Genomic DNA, 17,025 nt, shown 5'->3' with positions numbered 1-17,025 from the left:
TGAAATTTACTTGTGACAATAATTGTAAATGTTCTGATCTCATTCTGTATATGAATATCAATTTTACAGCCACAAATTTTCAGAAACATTTCCATTCAACCCTCCAACCCAAAAAAGGAAGACAGAAAGAAGAATGAAATTATGAAAATATATATATATGCTCTAACACAAGTTTAATATAACAGGCAATCGAAATTTGAGTTTATTATTCTCTGTGCTTACTGTTTAGTTTAAACTAGATCATCCAGCAGCTTATGCTTAAGCAAGTTATAGTCCTCTTGCCTCTCTTCTTGATATATGCTATCTTTGATAGCCCTTAATAAGATTCTCTATCCTTCCTGCGTCTATGGTGCCCAATATGATCATTCTCCCTTCTGTCCAAGTGTACTTGCTGCATGATACTTGATTTCTTACCGTGCCCATGTTTATGCTTATCTTTGTGAACATAGTGAAGATTATAATAATAGTCACTGTTCCTGTCAGACTGATCATGTTTGTGATCTATGTGAATACCACTTCGCCTATGATGAGCATCATGCTTGTGGTGCCTACCCTCTTGCTTGTGATGTTTTTCAACATGGATGTGGGAATGGTCAAAATCAATATTGTGCCTTCTCATATCCCTGATTCTCTGCTTTTTAGTCCGAGAATCGTCTTCCCACCAGTCATAAATAGGATCAAAGAGTCCTTTTTGATGTAAAAGCCACAGAAGCACAAGCACTACAACTCAAAGTACATGGTATTATGTAATTTTAATTTTAATACTAAAGAGTATTGACTACTGAATAATGAAGTAACAATTACCTGTTGGAAAAATTGCCAAAATTAGACCAAACATCACTATCCAACTCATGCATATGTACTGTATATGGCAGCTGAAGTCAAAGAAACCAGCACATTTCCTTCTGCATTAGAAAAAGAAAAAATAAGATAAAGAATTAACATCTTTATATGAACTTCTAGAATAAGTGCCTATGTCTGTAACTCATCTCAAAGCAAAGCTTTCTCAATGCCCACAAGAGAGAGCGAGAGGAGTTTATGATGTTAGATGTATCAGATGCAAAGCTTTCTCAAAGCTCACAATAGAGAGAGAGAGAGAGAGAGAGAGAGAGAGAGAGAGAGAGAGGAGTTTATGATGTTAGACGTATTAGATTTGAAAAATGAATTCGACACTGTTTAGGCTATTGTCTTCCTGTGTTCTTGAAGATGATGAAGATCTTACAAAAATTTTGATGCATATTCTTAGTCACATATACATCTACATATTTGGTGACATCCCAGTGCAATATTTGATTAGACTTGGTTACAAAATAATGTTCAAATTCACCTGATTTTCCTCTTGAAAAATATCTAATTGCAGAGATTGGAAGCAATAGAAGATATTCAGATTAAATAACTTCATCCCAGTCCTTATGAATATAACGTTAAACTAGTATATACTAATAGTCCATTCAAGAAAGTATACCTGCACGTTTTTCCAGTGATGAATTCAATCAAACCTTCCCAAAGATTCTTCCCAATGCTTTCAATGGACTCAAAGAATCCATTTATACTGGTCTTTGGAGATTCAAAAGGAGTCTGCAACAAATTTATGGCTAAATTGATTCATTCGATCATATAATCAATCAACAAAGTTTGCAACTTTTAAGCACTGTTGTCAACATGTTGGTTATTTCTTAATAAAAAATTGCCAATGGTCACAGATCTAAATAAAAGTAAATAATGATTAGAAAAAAAAACCAGAATGCAATTCTGTAAAGATGCAACCGACTTTAACGGGTTAAAAAAAATGGAAAAAAGATATATAAAAAAAAAAAAAGAAGAAGCAATTTTCTGTAGCAATCCTATGAGAGAAAATAAATAGCAATCTTCTCCATACCTATGAGGAAATAAGAAAACAATTTCTTATTCTAAAAGGTAGGTAAGTCAGATAACTTTGCTCATGTTGTAAAAGAAAAAATTCCAGTCCACATTCGTGGATACATTTTATACATATCCAAATTGATGAAGGAAACACAAATAAATATAGAAGACATCTTTGTCAATATCTCTAAAGAGGACAAAAAAGTGACTATATTAAACAACCATCAAAAAATTAGTAGTTTCGACAGGTTCTTCATCATCTTTTGTTCAAGTACACAAGGCTTCTTCTTTCTGGTGGACTCCAGAAGGAGCACACTAACAGTAAAGCATTAGCGACCGAGTTCAGCTACTGTTATGAATTGCTCTCTGCGGCAAATATAATGAGATCCTTATAGCCAGTAAGAAGATGCATGCTAAAAATTCATTGGTTTTCAAACCTTTGAAATGTTTGTCGTCTCAATCATTAAAAATATTAGTGCTTATGCTGACATGAAGAATATGCCCAACAGATATGCAGTTAATCATGCCTACACTATATCAACATCCTAGAATGTCCTTGAGAAAGCTCCAGAACTTCATATGCATAAATTTGAAACTTCCAGAATTTCTGCACCTAAAGCGAATCTTAATAGTTTCATCCGAAGGTAAATACACTTCTCCCAAATGTTTTAATTTTGAGAAATGAACTGTTCCTTTACAAAAAATATTTATCTGCACAAACACCTCAAGGTACCAGAAGCCTATTTAAAAAGTCATAATTTTGAAAACTTCCCAACCTGTGAACCATTGTCAAGGACAGTAGCCATGGTGCTGAATTGGCACTCAGCTCTATCAACTTCACTGAAATCAGAGTCCTTTAATATAGCTGCATTCGAGCATAATATTTTTTTTAGTAAGACTCGAACTTTATTCTGCAATCTGATTTAACTCACCCCAAAAAAAGCCAGATATTCTGTAAAGGTCAAGTTTTAGGTCACCTGAACATGTATATTTTGCTGCTTGATCAGTTGTTGGATAGAGTTTGAATGATCTGTTTAAGGTTTGTTTAGGCGTCATTATGAAGTACTGTTCCTGCAGCCATAACAACTTTAAATGATGGTATCTTTCCTAAAGGCTTAATTATGATACCAGGCACATTTACTGAAATGTTCTGAAAAGATACCTCCATAAGGGTGATTCCTCTTGAGCAATCGAACTGCAAGATTGAAAGTTTCATCACAACTAAAAGTAAAATAAAATATTCCAACAACTATTAATTTGAAACCATAGGTACGATACAGCTGCACAGATTTCCAAGCTGTATTTGGAGGGATACTCTAGAAAGTCTTAACCACTCATGAATGAGTACAGAAAACAAACAGCACGGTGTTTGTGAAACTTTCTTTCAGAGAGTCTTCAATTCTTTTCTTATAGCAGTAGTTGAAACCACATTCAAATTTCAAATAAATCAGTTGCAGACTAGAAGTCAACAAAAAACTAGCAATATGACAGAAAATACTAGGTAAAAGTTTGATAGCATTACCGTTAAGCTATATGATGCTTCCACATCACCAGTATTCTGAGTCATAATTGTAGCAATTCCAAATTGTGTAAGGGCTTCGAAGGATGGGATGGTAATGGTAATTATTTTCCCTGGACTCCTACAAATGAATGGAAATCTTAAGAATTTCGAAGACATGTACAGAATAAGATTTTAAAGCACATAAGCATACAACCATCATCAGAACTTTTAAGACATGATAGAATCTGCTTCATTCTAATTGTGAAAATTCGTTCCCTGTATAAAAATCCCTTCTTATAGATGTCACTAATGAGGGGACATTTTTTGACCCCATTTAATCTCAAAAAAGCCCAAGTGAGCTCAAAATGAGGCAAACCGCTTTAAATCAACAAATAAGTTAAACTTCGTAACATTAAATGGAGGAGATAATCAACTCTCATTCGCTTCACCAAGCTAAAACAAATTTATAACATCTTATCACTGACAAAAGATCAAATGAGCATTGTAAATCCACCTCTGGTGAAGAGCCCATCACAAAAAACTCAAGTAAATAGAAGTAGGAATTAATCATGGGGGATTAATATTAACCTTTGGTAGACATATTCTATATCATCAGCACTTAATTCTAACACGATATTTGTATTAAGAACTTCACTGACTCCAATGGAAAATGAATGAGACCCCGCATTCTGCACCCAAATCAAAACAATTAATTAAGGCATATAATAGATATCCTTCTAAATCTAAAATCTACAATTCCAGGAACATAACTGGATGCTGGTTTATCCTTTCATGCCTTCCTTCCACCACATATAGTGGCAGCTGATTCCTAGCAATGCGGTTCTGATCGGCCTGCCAGAAGTAACACAAATTCAGAAACAACAAAACTTTTTTACTTTTCAATTTAAAAGAACTGCAAGTCTACGAGAGAATTGTTCACATATAATTAGTCAAAAGCTAAATGGTCACATTCTACTAAATGTTTCCTCCTAAAAATTGTGAAAAGAAGTTTCCAACTTAATCAGAGAATAAATGTTATTAGAACCTAAATCAAAGTACAAAAGAAAACAAAATTGTGGACATATATGCAGCAGCACACATCATGGTTAGTGGCCTAATAAAAAAATAAAATAAAATAAAATAAAAAGATGAACAAGAGATAGATAACCAGAAACACAATCATCTACTATGGCGCATAAAATATATTCACTACAATCTATAAAAATTCACAGAGAAGAAAACGAAAAGAACAAGTAAAGAATCACTAGAAGAAAGGTACTACTTTTCAGTTTTGTATACTAACTTCCCGATAGTTCCACAACTGGTTGTGCAAGCAAGTCCAAAATGGTGAAGAGCAGAAACTTGGCTGCCTATTGAAAGCCTCATAACTGACACCAATTTTGTCGCATTCAAGGCCATCTAAAGTAAATCTCGTTCTCTCAAGCAGCATCCACATTGATAAGTTCCGCCCTAAGTCTTGGGGTTGACCAGGGTCACCCTTCCACAAACGAAAGGACTAGCTCTCAGCATTATAACATAATTCACTATGCAATTAAAATCAATAAGCAAAAACAGATTCATGACACTCCGGCAAAATGTTCGGTGAAAATGTTGTAGGAGACATATCAGAGAAGGGAAATAACACTCATTTATATTTGGACATCCTTCTTAGACATTCCTTGATAACGGAATAGAGCTACACCTCTACTTGCAAGTTTCTGAGATAGTACAAAATGAAAGCTCAACATAAGCATGCAACTGCGATAATAAACTCCAAATCAAAGATTTAGTTCAGGCAAGATAAATTGATACTTTTGGCTTGTAAAAAATTGAGATGTCTATACAAGTTTCATCTCAATTTAATTCTACGGATCACTGTAACCAATTTGTTAAACTCAAAAACCAAAAGAAAAAATGTACTTGATAAAATAAAAATTGATCTTGCCAGACTTTTGCTTCTTATACGTGTTGCAAGGGCACTATAATCAAAATTATATAAATTATGCTAGCATACCTGCCTTGGAGTAACAAGGTAGAACTCCTCATACAACGGCAAGCTTGTGTATCCAACGAAATCTCCAATAAGATTAACCCTTAAAAAATTGTCGCTGGACATTACCGTTCTATTTGAAGGACCCACAATCACTTCCTGCTAACAAGAACATTACCAAAGTTCTTCATAACTTAATTTTGCATCCCTACTTAATTAAAGTAAGATACAACTAAAAAGTGGCAAATAATTCAAACCAATCATGATTCCACTCCAATGCAATGCAAACAACTAACTACATATTGATGTAAAATCTTCAACTATTGAAATTAAGAATAAATGACATGATTAAAGAATTGGATATGACAAACCTCTACTTGAAGGCAAGTAAGAGACTGCATTTTGAAAATTTCACTTAAAAAACTCTATTGAAAATAAATAGTATCCATATGTTAAGGAAATGATCATGTAGAGCTCAAAAGATTTACAAACTGACATCATAATAGAGGTGCAAACTTATAGATTGCTTGATATTCAAATTATACATTCTGTAACAGAAACACTCCCCATGGTGTCAGGGGAAGAAGGAAAGGTAAAGGCCTTATTTGAATGCATCTACTCTCAAGGAAGAATCCATTTCCTGTACTAAATAAATGTAAGATTAACCATTTTCAAAGCCATCAAACAAAGGAAGGCCAGAAATATCTCTACAATCAGATATAAACCCGTTCAGAACATGAGTTATTTGAAAACATGTTACAAGCCTCAAAAATTTAAATCACGTCAATAATGAACATTAAGTCCACAGGAAGCATTTTGGAATGTATAGACAACTTAAGAATGTTCTGCTTCCATAAGCAATCATAGAACTAGAGCATAATCAATGCAGAAGATGAGTGCTGTAAATTGAAGCATAATCCATAAGTACTTAACATAACTAGATAAAAGAAGTTCAAAAAATAACATACCGACACTTTAGACCCAGTCTTCACCTCAATTCGAACACTAAATCCTATTGATCGCTGCCCAATGCCAAAAACATGGAACCTGAATGCACAAGATTCATAATTTTATGGCATAAATATCTAAGCTTTGCAAACTTAGGGAGAAAATTACAATAAACAAAAATTAACTCGAACCAAATAACTGTAGTTAAAAGAAATTACTTGAATAGTTAATCTTCAAAGTTTCGTGGTAAAGCAGATATCTGCATGACAACATGAGTTGGAACCTACAATCATCCTAGAGAAAAATAAATCCAAACTCTCTAAGATTCAAAATCTTAGATTCCAAGTTTCTACAACTCTCCTAATGTTTCTATTTGGCATATATGTTAACTGTAAAATACAGCTTCTCGTCCTAAGTGTACTTCAAGAATAACACTCATTAATGTTCAGGGAAGCCCCATGTTATACATATAACAAAGCATTGACGAATAACCAACTAAGATGAGTTTAAATACTCTCAGCAAAAAGATGTCACCAAGAATTTGATCTTAAATCCATATAAGCTGCCTATCAGAAGAACAATTGCATAACATGTCCTCATACAAACTTCATTAAATAGAATTTGCTTAGAAAAAAAAAAGTGTAAGCAAAGTAAAGCCATACCAATCACCTGGAAATCGGAGACAATGTGCGGTATTTGCCTTTCCTTTCAACATCTTGTCAACTAATCAAAATAAAGTAAAAGATCAATCTCTTGGAACCTTACTAATCACTAGGAACCTTAAGCTGCATCATGCATTAATAAATCTCAAAATGCTGAACACTAGAGCACATACAGACAGTTCCGCATGAGGAGGGTATTCGCCTCCGTGGTCCACAAGGGCAACAGGTTGGCTGTACATATAGAACCATTGAGGAGAGAAATTAAAGATAAGTTAATCAAAATGATGTTTTAAAGACAAGTAGAAGCTTAATCATTTAAATGCTATATACTTTATAAAGAGCTGACTATTTGATGACCATATAGAGACAAAAGCTAGAAAGCAACAGAATTGCATTAACACCATAAGAATAAAACAAAAGTGGCTAATATAATTATGATAAACAACCGTGAGGATCACAGTTATCTTTGTCAAAACCAAAAGCCGTAAAATATTGAATCCAAAATTTTTTAAGCAATTTCTAAGAAAATCATAACTCGCTACACCGAGCTAACTTTCAGTATAAAGACTAGGATAATTGGAAGAGCAAATAAGATATAAAAAGTTAACCTGAGTATTCTCAATAATGTGACCATTCTCATCTCGCAACCTTCAAAATGGTTAATAGAAACCAGTAAGTCAGACTTGCTAATATAGAAAACCAGTTTATGATATACCTAGGAAAAACCAATTTAAAATGAAAAAGAAAAAGAAAAAAATGAAACAAACCATAGGCTGCCCAAATTGCAGTAACCACTCTCATATCAAATGTTATCAAACACATCCTTGCTACAATAGGATCAATTAAATTGAGAATAATATAGAAAGTTATACCAGTTTTTAAGATAATCCTTTCCAGCCATATAAACGTAATAGAGACAAAGACACGGGGAATGGGATTACCTATTTTTAATGTCAAAGCAAACCCTTTTCAAATGATATTCTGAATGCTTTTATTTAGAGTGAAAATAGGTAAAGCCAACATCTTTTGTTGAGTCCCTAACTGTCTTATAAATATTTATCAATGTGATCAAATTTAACATCTATTTTGGTGGCCTAGATCAGCAGTTTAAAAAAAAAAAAAAAAATAGCCAAGCGCATAGTTAGCAAAAAGAAATTCAATTAATCGACTGCGAAAGCACAACTCTTAGGCACCTTCATTTTTTAAGGCAGAAATTTGGTGGCTTCAAGTAACAAAATCAATATACAGAGAATGCAGGTTTCTGAGTTTCAAAATAATGTTGCAACCGAACTACTGATTGAGTTGTAATATTCCATTAACTGGTAAGCAGGATTTCTAGAACAAAACAAATGTGCTAAAGAAACGAAAAAAACTACTAGTTCATCAACTAATATATTCTCGTCAATGAAAACAATTGCTAACGGTAGTGAAACATATTGTAGCATATTTAAATCGAAAGGATCATAGTTGAATAATTAGAATGGGAAAAGATTAAAAAAGAAAAGCTATTATTGTATTTATTTGACTCATTATTTCACCATGTTTCTGAAGTCTTAAACAAAGTTACAAACATTCAACAACCTGTACAAGGATCAAAACATTGAAACATCACAACTCATTATTCAAACCAACCAATCTTAGACGATGATTCAAATTTCAACCCAAAAATAAAATAAAGAACTTAGTGAAGAGAGGGAAAAGTAAAACAAGATGTTTTTACCTTTCACACATATGCACAACATTCGCACCAGCATCTGGCTCACATTTCCGAGTTTTTACATAGAACTCTTCGGGTTTGTAGGGAACATCCTACCATTCATAAGAAATATATTCTTCCTTAGAAACTCAAAATATATTCATACATACTTAAAGCTATTTAAGCATTACAGATAGCTTACTCGTATATATGTAAGCTCATAGAGTGCATATGCAGCAGATTTGTTGACTGTCAAAACAGGTGGTATTCTCAATGTTCGCATCTGTTGAGTCGAATTCTCCTCCTCAACCTCCACGATTTCTGCTACAATTGAGGCTTCTCCTCCACTCTAAAAACAAAAACAGCGCAAAGCAACAAAAAACAAACTTCCGTTTTATTAAATAAAATAATTTTGAGCGCCACTCGTCTCAGTAAATTGCACTCGAAGTCCATTATCTCACGGACTCCACAACGCTTTCAAATATAAATTGATTAACAAAAGAATCTTAATTTTAATTTATAGTAATCAATCAAACACTGCTCTTCAGTTTGACGAATTTTACAAATTTTAGAAACTTAAAATTTAATTAACCGTTGAAATGCCTAATTAAACCGTTTAAAACTTTAAAAGCTAAAAGAAAGTCAGAAATAATATTTAGCCAACACTGAACATAATCACACAAAAAAATAAAAAAGAAACTGTAAAAATTAAGGAAAGAAGAGGAGATGAAATCGGTTACCGAGCCGCTAGGAACCGCCATGTTAAGGACAATCTTGGTGGTGCAATTGAGACCATCAGATTCCGAACGCTTTTCACATTTTGCAAGCTTTGATTTGGAGAGAATTTGAAGTGCAACAACGCCTTGTGGACAGAAAAGATTAAGAAAGCAGAAGAAAAAGCATGAAATTTGTATAAATTTAGGGGTTTCTGTGTGGTCTTTCATTGTTGGTGAGTTGATTCTTTTGTTCTATTTAAAGTTTTAAAGAGAAGTGAATAAGAAGAGAGCCACATGAAACAGGAAGGAATTTGGGCGGGCTGGAGGCGGTTTAAAACCGCCTCTTAACGGTTATGGATTTTTCAAATTTAAAATTCGTGGCCCTATTAGCCAAGAAAGTGGCACAACACTTATGTATAATGTATTGTTGCATTTATTTTAACCACTATAAAAAAAAAAAAATAATAAAAAATAAAAAATAAGAGTAATGATTGGTCTACAACCCAATCTCACAACTTTCTCTCACCACCCTCAACATGACAACTAATTATTGATCAGCTCACAAAATCGATCCTGCCTGTTTGCATGTGTTATACCTGTTCATTTACAAGCTGACTAATGACAAACTCACTCAAGGGTTATGAGAAAAGGTTGTAGATCGAACATTACTGTAATAGTAATAATTCTTCAATACAATCAATACTCAATAGACAATGAAATTAATTTTTTCCTAGTTTTTACATTAAAAATACATTTTAGAAATTTTTTTGGGGAAATGTTATGAATTATGATATCATTTACATGGTATAATTGATTCATTTGTGAGAAATTATATTAAACTAGGTAGAAGGCCCGCATGTTGCGTGAGTTGCTTATAAAATTGTATACAATGTACAAAGTATCATAAGATTAAGTAAAATAATATATTAGAAAATATTTTTTATAGTATTTAATTTAATGTTCAATTAATAATTAAAAGTAATAAATAATAAATAAATTACAAATTGTAATTTGATATAAATATTACATGCCCATGTATACCTGTTGAATCCAAATAAGTAATGTTAAATTCTAATGTTTTTTTTTTTTTTTTTAAATTATACACTCTACAAAGTATCATAAGATTGAGTAAAATAATAGATTAGAAAAGATTTGTTATAGTATTTAATTTAATGTTCAATTAATAATTATAAGTAATAAATAATAAAGAAATTACGAATTGTAATTTGATATAAATATTGCAGCATCTTCAATGATACTCTTTATTTTAAAGAGCATCTTTCTTGTAAATAAAGAGTATCTTCATTGATTTTTAAATATAAAGAATAAAATTTTTATTCAAATCCAATAGACTCTTTAAATTTTAGGAGAGAGTGTATGTTTTTTTAAGAAACTTAATAGGAGAGATAAATCATAAATAAAATGCATAGAAACTTGTAATTTATTATTTAAAATTAGGATAGAGAGTGAAATTTGACTCTCTAAATGTGGAGAGTCAAACTCACTCTTTAATTTATATTTAAAGAATAAAGAGTCAGTTGGACTCTTGTTTTTATGGATAAACTTTTTATAATAAAGAGTTTGAATAATATAAAGAGTCATTTGGAGATACTTTATACATGTTTATGTATATCTATTTAATCCAAATAAGTAGTATGAAATTGCAATGTTTTTTTAATTAGACAATAAAGAAATTAAGAATAGTAATATAAAGTAAATATTACATATCCATGTATAGCAATTTAATGCAACTAAATAATATTAATTTGTATTGTTTTTTGAATTTGGACAATTAATGTTAAACCAAGTGTTTGGAATTTTTGCTTGAAAATTTGGTTATTATTTACTTAGGGTTAATTTTTTGTGAAGCAGTTTATTGATTTTTTAATAAACGGTCCGGCCGGTTTTATTTCAAATTCGGCTACTATTTAATTAGGTTTTATTTTTTTTCTTTTTGATTTCATCATTTGTATCTCGTCATCTACTTAGTATTGTTGTGTTACTGCCGCTTCGTTTCATTATAACCGTGGTGTTTGTGTTGAAGCTTCTTTAACTAAGGAAACATCATCTCTGTAAGTAACCTCCTGGTGAATGTGAAAGGCCTAAAACGAATCTTTATATCTTTTTATTTAGACCTTCAGAATGGCAATGCAATGCCACTATATAATTTTTATTAATATATGTCATTAATACTTACAAATATCAAACACCAATTAAAATCATACACATCAAAATTATCTAAATTTTATTTATAAATGAAATTACCAACAAAAATTAATAATATTATTTAGACTTTGTTTACATAAACTCTATTCCATTTGTTTTTTTAACAAATCATCATTACAATGAAGTTGGTTTATCCCTAAACAAAGAGAAAGAAATCAATTTGGCTTTAAAATATGAAAGTGATTAAATAGAGGTCTAATAGAAACAAATGTAAGGTTTAGTATGTGAATATCAATCTTAGAAATTATTTTATTCACCTCTCATATTTAAAAAAAAAAAAAAAATGAATGAGTAGTATAGAGAGGGAAAGTCAGAATGCAGAGTGAAGTTCTAAACTTAAAAATTTGAATTTGAGTTGAATAGAAAAAACAGTTAAAACCTTTTTAATCCACACATTAAAAATCTAGATAACTTTCAAAAGAAAGTCTCAAAATGATGTTTTGCACAGCACCTTTAAATAAAAAGTTGCAAAGACTCATATCGGCCCTAGCAAGCAAAAACTTGGCCAACATACACATCTAATGTTACAATCTACTACCCTTACAAATTAAATCACATTCATTTGTTATACACGAAAACATTTAATTTAGAGCATATTACATAGCAATCCTTAACATATTTTATGAAATTCAAGGTCGTTAGACTTAAGCAAAACTTTTTCATTTAGGCCTTCATATGTTTAATTATAACTAAGTATTTTTATTATTAGGAGAATGCTATATATGCATTAAAAATTGAATAAAATTGTAGGAAAAATAAAAATATTTTACTTTGTTATATTCCAAATGTTTTTAGATTTTACAACTAATATATAATTCATATATGGATATTATTAAGTAGGAATGTCTTGAGATTTATAGCATTCACATTAGAGAATGAATATATTAATTCTATATATAGTTTTGAATGATATTATAAAGAAAAAAACTTTGGAAGGTAACTCTTTTATTTTTCATAAGAGTGTCTAAAATGTTAAATTTTTATAAAAGGAAAGTTTTAAAAAATCACACACCATAATAACAATTCCATCATCCTCATCAAATTTACAATAAATTCCCATTTCATAAACTTGTAAATCAGTTTTACACTTTAATTAACAAAAAGCAAATGGTCATTTCTCATTGATGCTTATTTGATGAAATGTTATATCGATGTTACCACGTTTCTTAACATCATCATTGCTTAATGCTTCCTGCTACATCTCCATTAGTTATAATTTTTTTTTTATAAAAGAAAAAATGATTGTAGATGCAAAAAATCTACCGCTACGGAAATAGGGTCTGATCCCGTGAGGTTGAGGCCACCAGCAATCCGCTGTACCTGCACACACAAGAAAACAAGTGTGAAGCAAACGGAAAGCACCGGGATGGTGTTTGCCATAGGCAATCCGACGCTCAAGTTAGCAAGGCTAAATGAGGCTAATTTAGTGAGGGTTAAGGAAAGAGAAGGTTACCAAAAGTCTAATCGGAGACTATAACTACGGTTGTGATGCGAAGTTCTCAAGAGTGAGAACTACAGGGTTAGAAGGTGTAATCTTTTGTGCCAGTGGGAGGGTTGGCCTCTTGTTTAAATAGAATTTGTAGGATCTTCGAGTCCTAATAGGACTGTGAGTCCTTAGGAGTTGAGGTTTTGTAAAAAAGGAGAGTCTTTGACTCCTTTACCTTAGTGGGAAAGAGAGTCCCAACAGGTCTAAGATACGGATCTTAGACAAATTAGGATAATAATGGATCTCTTCGATAGAGTTCTGATGGTGCCAGAGTAAGTAGGCAACTCTGGGCCCTAAGTAGACCCTAAGTCCAGTAGGTGGTCTAGGATCAAAAGGCCTGGGCCTAGACAAATTGATGATGAAGCATATACGAATTGGGGCCTTTGCTGATTGGACCCAAGCAGTGAGCAACAGGGTAGGTGTACTGGGCGGACCTAATATGTAAACTCTATTGCGAGCCCAATCAGAATTGGGCCATGGCTCTGAGCTTTGTTGAAGGTGTCTTCGTCTTTGGGCCTATTGGGGCCGAGGACATTTTTTTGCCCTAACAATTTGCCCCCCACTCTCTAAGTTAAGGAATGCTTAGCTTAGAGAGTAAATGTTGCGTGAAGGTGTGCTTAGTCGTCTTTCATGACCAACTGGTTGAATATGTGAATGTGCTGCTTCTCTGTTTGCGGAATAGAATAGTATAGCTTTTCCTGTAGGTGATGCACTCAGTATACCAGGCCGAGTGGGTGGGTGAAGGCGAAACACAAACATGCCCTCACTCGGCGTATCTAACCAAGTGAGAAAGTGGAGCTGACCTTGAAGAACTCGCTTGGTGCATCGGACCAAGTGAGGGGGAGAGACGAATATCCGTGAAGATGCCCTAATTCGATGCACCAAACTGAGTGAGAGGATGTGAGGCACATCCTGTGAGGGTGTCCTCACTCGGTACATCAAACCGAGTGAGAGGATGTGAAGCATACCCTTTGAAAGTGCCCTAACTCGGTGCATCGAACCGAGTGAGAAATGTTATGAGAGCTTGTATCACTCGGTGCATTGAGCTGAATGATGTGTTGTGAACTAGTTGTTTAGAGCTTCCCATTCGGTCGGGCAGACCGAGCGAATGGATATGAAGTATCAAAGGCGTTTGATCGGGTAAGTAATGAGATGAATCATCAGCGCTTATTGGAGGTGTACTCACCCGTTTAGGTTGACCGAATGATGATACTAAGGCAAGCGCAATCATCATGCTTCTGGGTACATGCGTGCCTGAAGAGGTGGCATGTGTAAGGTCAGGATTTCAACCTGTTTTGGGTGGGAATTTGGAAAGCTGAGTCATCTCGGGCAAAACGAGGTTTTGCCACATGGCCCTGTTTGAAGAGAAAGTCATTAAATGCCATCTAGAAGCGTCTTTGGGTATTTCATCTTTCTCATTTCAAACACCGAAGAGTTTCTTCGCAGGTCTTTTGTAGGGGAGAACTTTTAAAGCTTTAGAGATTTTTCGACATTTCTTCACAGTAACCGCTTCTTCTAAGTCTTTTTTTTTTTTTTTTATTTCTAAGTCTACTGTTGCTTTTGGTTGGTCTCTAGAGTAGCATTCTTGTTGTTTTGAGGAAGTTTTGAATATATAGAAGAAAAAAAAAAAAACAAAAGAGATTTGGGTCTCTTGGGTTTGCTTGTGAAGGGGATTCTCTGATTTTGGAGTGTTTTATTGCGGTTTGTATGTCTGGTTTGGAGGAGTTGTGTTTAATTTTTGGAGTGATTTGCTCGAGTTTTGATTTGTTTTTAGTAAGCGTGAAGTATGTTGGGTTGATTTTTCAAAGTGCTTGGGTTTTTGGCAAAGATAGAAGACAGAGTCAAGTTATGGGGTATTTTGGTTCGGCTCGTATTGGTCTACTTGACCAGGTCGAGTGAGGTGGTTTAAGTGAAAAAGTTTGGTTTTTCAGTAAGGGCTGGGTCACATAGGTTGCCTGGTCTCCCAGGTTAAGTGGAGAGGGATCTAAACGAAGGGTCTTGAGGCAGTAGGTACTTGGTCTTCCTGACTGAGCCAAAAGTTTCTTGGAGGTAAAAAGTCAGATTGGTTTCAGAGCCTGTCAGTCAGTCACTTTGGACGAGTGAAGCTTTTGGAACTGAAGATAAGATTCGGTATTGGAAACCTAATTGGTCACCCGAGTCGAGTAGATAAGGAGTTGAATGTCATAGTCAGAGTCAGGCGATGGAAGTTGGGAATGAATACAAGGAGGCCCCAACAAGGGTAGTGATGCCAAAGGGTGGAGATGTTCCGATCGGCATACCGAAGGGGGTGAATGTGGTTGTTCCTGGGCCAAGCGGTGCTACTTCAGGTGATGATGATTCAAACAGGCAAGGGATGAGTGGGGAAGACTCCAATGAAGTTGACGATTTAGGAAGTTTGTCCTCCATCAATAGTGGCTTTGAGGACGAGCCGAGTCGGCCTAGTAGCGGGATATTAAGTTAGGACTATCCGCCCTTGCTGAAGGAGAGTGATGTGTGACGAATCAGGACAATGTACCACATTCCAGAGTCCGTCAAGATTAGGGTGCCCAAGTCGTATGAGAGGGTCGACTGGGAGGCAAAAGGTTAGGTGAGTGCCTACGAGAAGTGATTCCATGATGGGCTAAGGCTTCCTATTCCCCATCTTGTTTGGGAGGTCCTGAACCATTTTATGATTGCGTCGACTTAGGTTATACCGAATGGATAGAGATTGTTGATGGCCCTGGAGGACCTCTGTGTGCGAAATCGGGTGATGTTTGGGCTGCACGAGTTGCTATACTCATATTTCCTGAAGGAGAATGACAAGGACAAGGGCCGGTACACAATCACTCTCAAACATGATCGGGCTCATCTCGTGACTGACCTCCGATCGAGTGACAAAAACTGGAAGGAACGCTTCTTCTTTATAAGGGGTGAAGCAGCCTTTGGAGAGAGAGGTCAATGTGAGATCCTGTATACCTGGTGAGCGACTGGTGAGGAACTTAGTCTTTATTCGTGCTTTGATTACTAAAGTCTTATTTTGTTTCTCCTTTACAGATCTTGATTTCAATCGTGCCGAGCAGAGTGGGGACAGTTTGGAAGTGCAAACCAGAAAGGTTCTTGCCATTGCTAGGGTGCAAAAAGATTGTCGAGTAGTGTTAGAGGAGGTGAATTTGAGGATGAGTCACTTATGGGCTGGAGTTGGTGCGATTCAGTAAGGTATCCCCTTCCCTTCACTGAAGTAGACTTGGAGTGTGCTGGTCATCCGCTACTGCAATCATATTTTGTCTGATAAGTCAAGGCTGAACCCACTAACTGTTGAGGAATTTACAACTGTAGACAGGCTTATGAAGAAGTTAACAGTCCCGAGCGCGAGTGAGTCTATCGCGAGATGTTGCGAGAAGTGAAAGAGGGACTCTTTGACTAGAGAGGGGGGAAGGTGAGGGATGTGGTTGTAACTCCACCCAGACAATCGCCTGTGCCCGGGGCTGGGTCATCGAAGATAGTGGTCTTGTATAAGGAGACTAAGATGCTTACTTTTAGTATCCCAACCTCTACGTGAACCTATTCAGATGCCGCTTCTATGAGCAAGTTGGTTGACTCGTTCCGGTTCCCAGCAGATGAAAGCTGATTGAATTAGATGGGCGCAGTTGCGGCTGCTAACCAGGGGGTTTCCCACACTTTCTAGGTATGAGCTGGATTTTTATCTTACTGTACTTGTAGTGACTGAACACTGATGAAGTAGTTTTATTATGCAGGCTTTCACAAGTAGCTGCACCTCAAGAAATCCATTGTGTCATAGGAGAAGAAAATACTGGAAGTTTCTAAGTCCAACGCCAATCTGCGACACAAAGAAGTGGCTGCCCAAAAGGCTGAGTGGGAAAGCTAGTAGCGAGTGAGGTTAGTCGAGGCCGAGCTGGAGCGATTGAAGAAGGAGCTGGCCGAGAAGAACGCAGAGGTT

General features: G+C 34.8%; 1 protein-coding gene across 1 annotated transcript; it reads right to left on the bottom strand.

The window, feature by feature from the left end:
• Nucleotides 1–123: 123 nt before the first annotated feature.
• Nucleotides 124–14,084, bottom strand: LOC116129364 (protein HAPLESS 2). Its single transcript, XM_031415136.1, has 19 exons — nt 13,892–14,084; nt 9,401–9,522; nt 8,863–9,009; nt 8,685–8,773; nt 7,573–7,612; nt 7,138–7,195; nt 6,965–7,025; nt 6,323–6,401; nt 5,379–5,513; nt 4,668–4,862; nt 4,136–4,216; nt 3,953–4,053; nt 3,386–3,503; nt 3,026–3,058; nt 2,841–2,934; nt 2,640–2,728; nt 1,466–1,578; nt 805–905; nt 124–720 (listed from the first exon to the last, which is right to left on the bottom strand). The coding sequence occupies exons 1-19, from the start codon at nt 14,082–14,084 to the stop codon at nt 317–319; spliced, it is 2,253 nt and encodes a 750-aa protein (XP_031270996.1). The 3' UTR covers nt 124–316.
• Between the last annotated feature and the right edge of the window lie 2,941 nt (nt 14,085–17,025).

Source organism: Pistacia vera, unplaced genomic scaffold (genome assembly GCF_008641045.1).
Source record: "Pistacia vera cultivar Batoury unplaced genomic scaffold, PisVer_v2 Contig100, whole genome shotgun sequence".
Classification (NCBI taxonomy): Eukaryota; Viridiplantae; Streptophyta; class Magnoliopsida; order Sapindales; family Anacardiaceae; genus Pistacia; species Pistacia vera.
The sequence above is the reverse complement of the archived record's forward strand: the minus strand, read 5'-3'. Positions and strand labels throughout refer to the sequence as shown.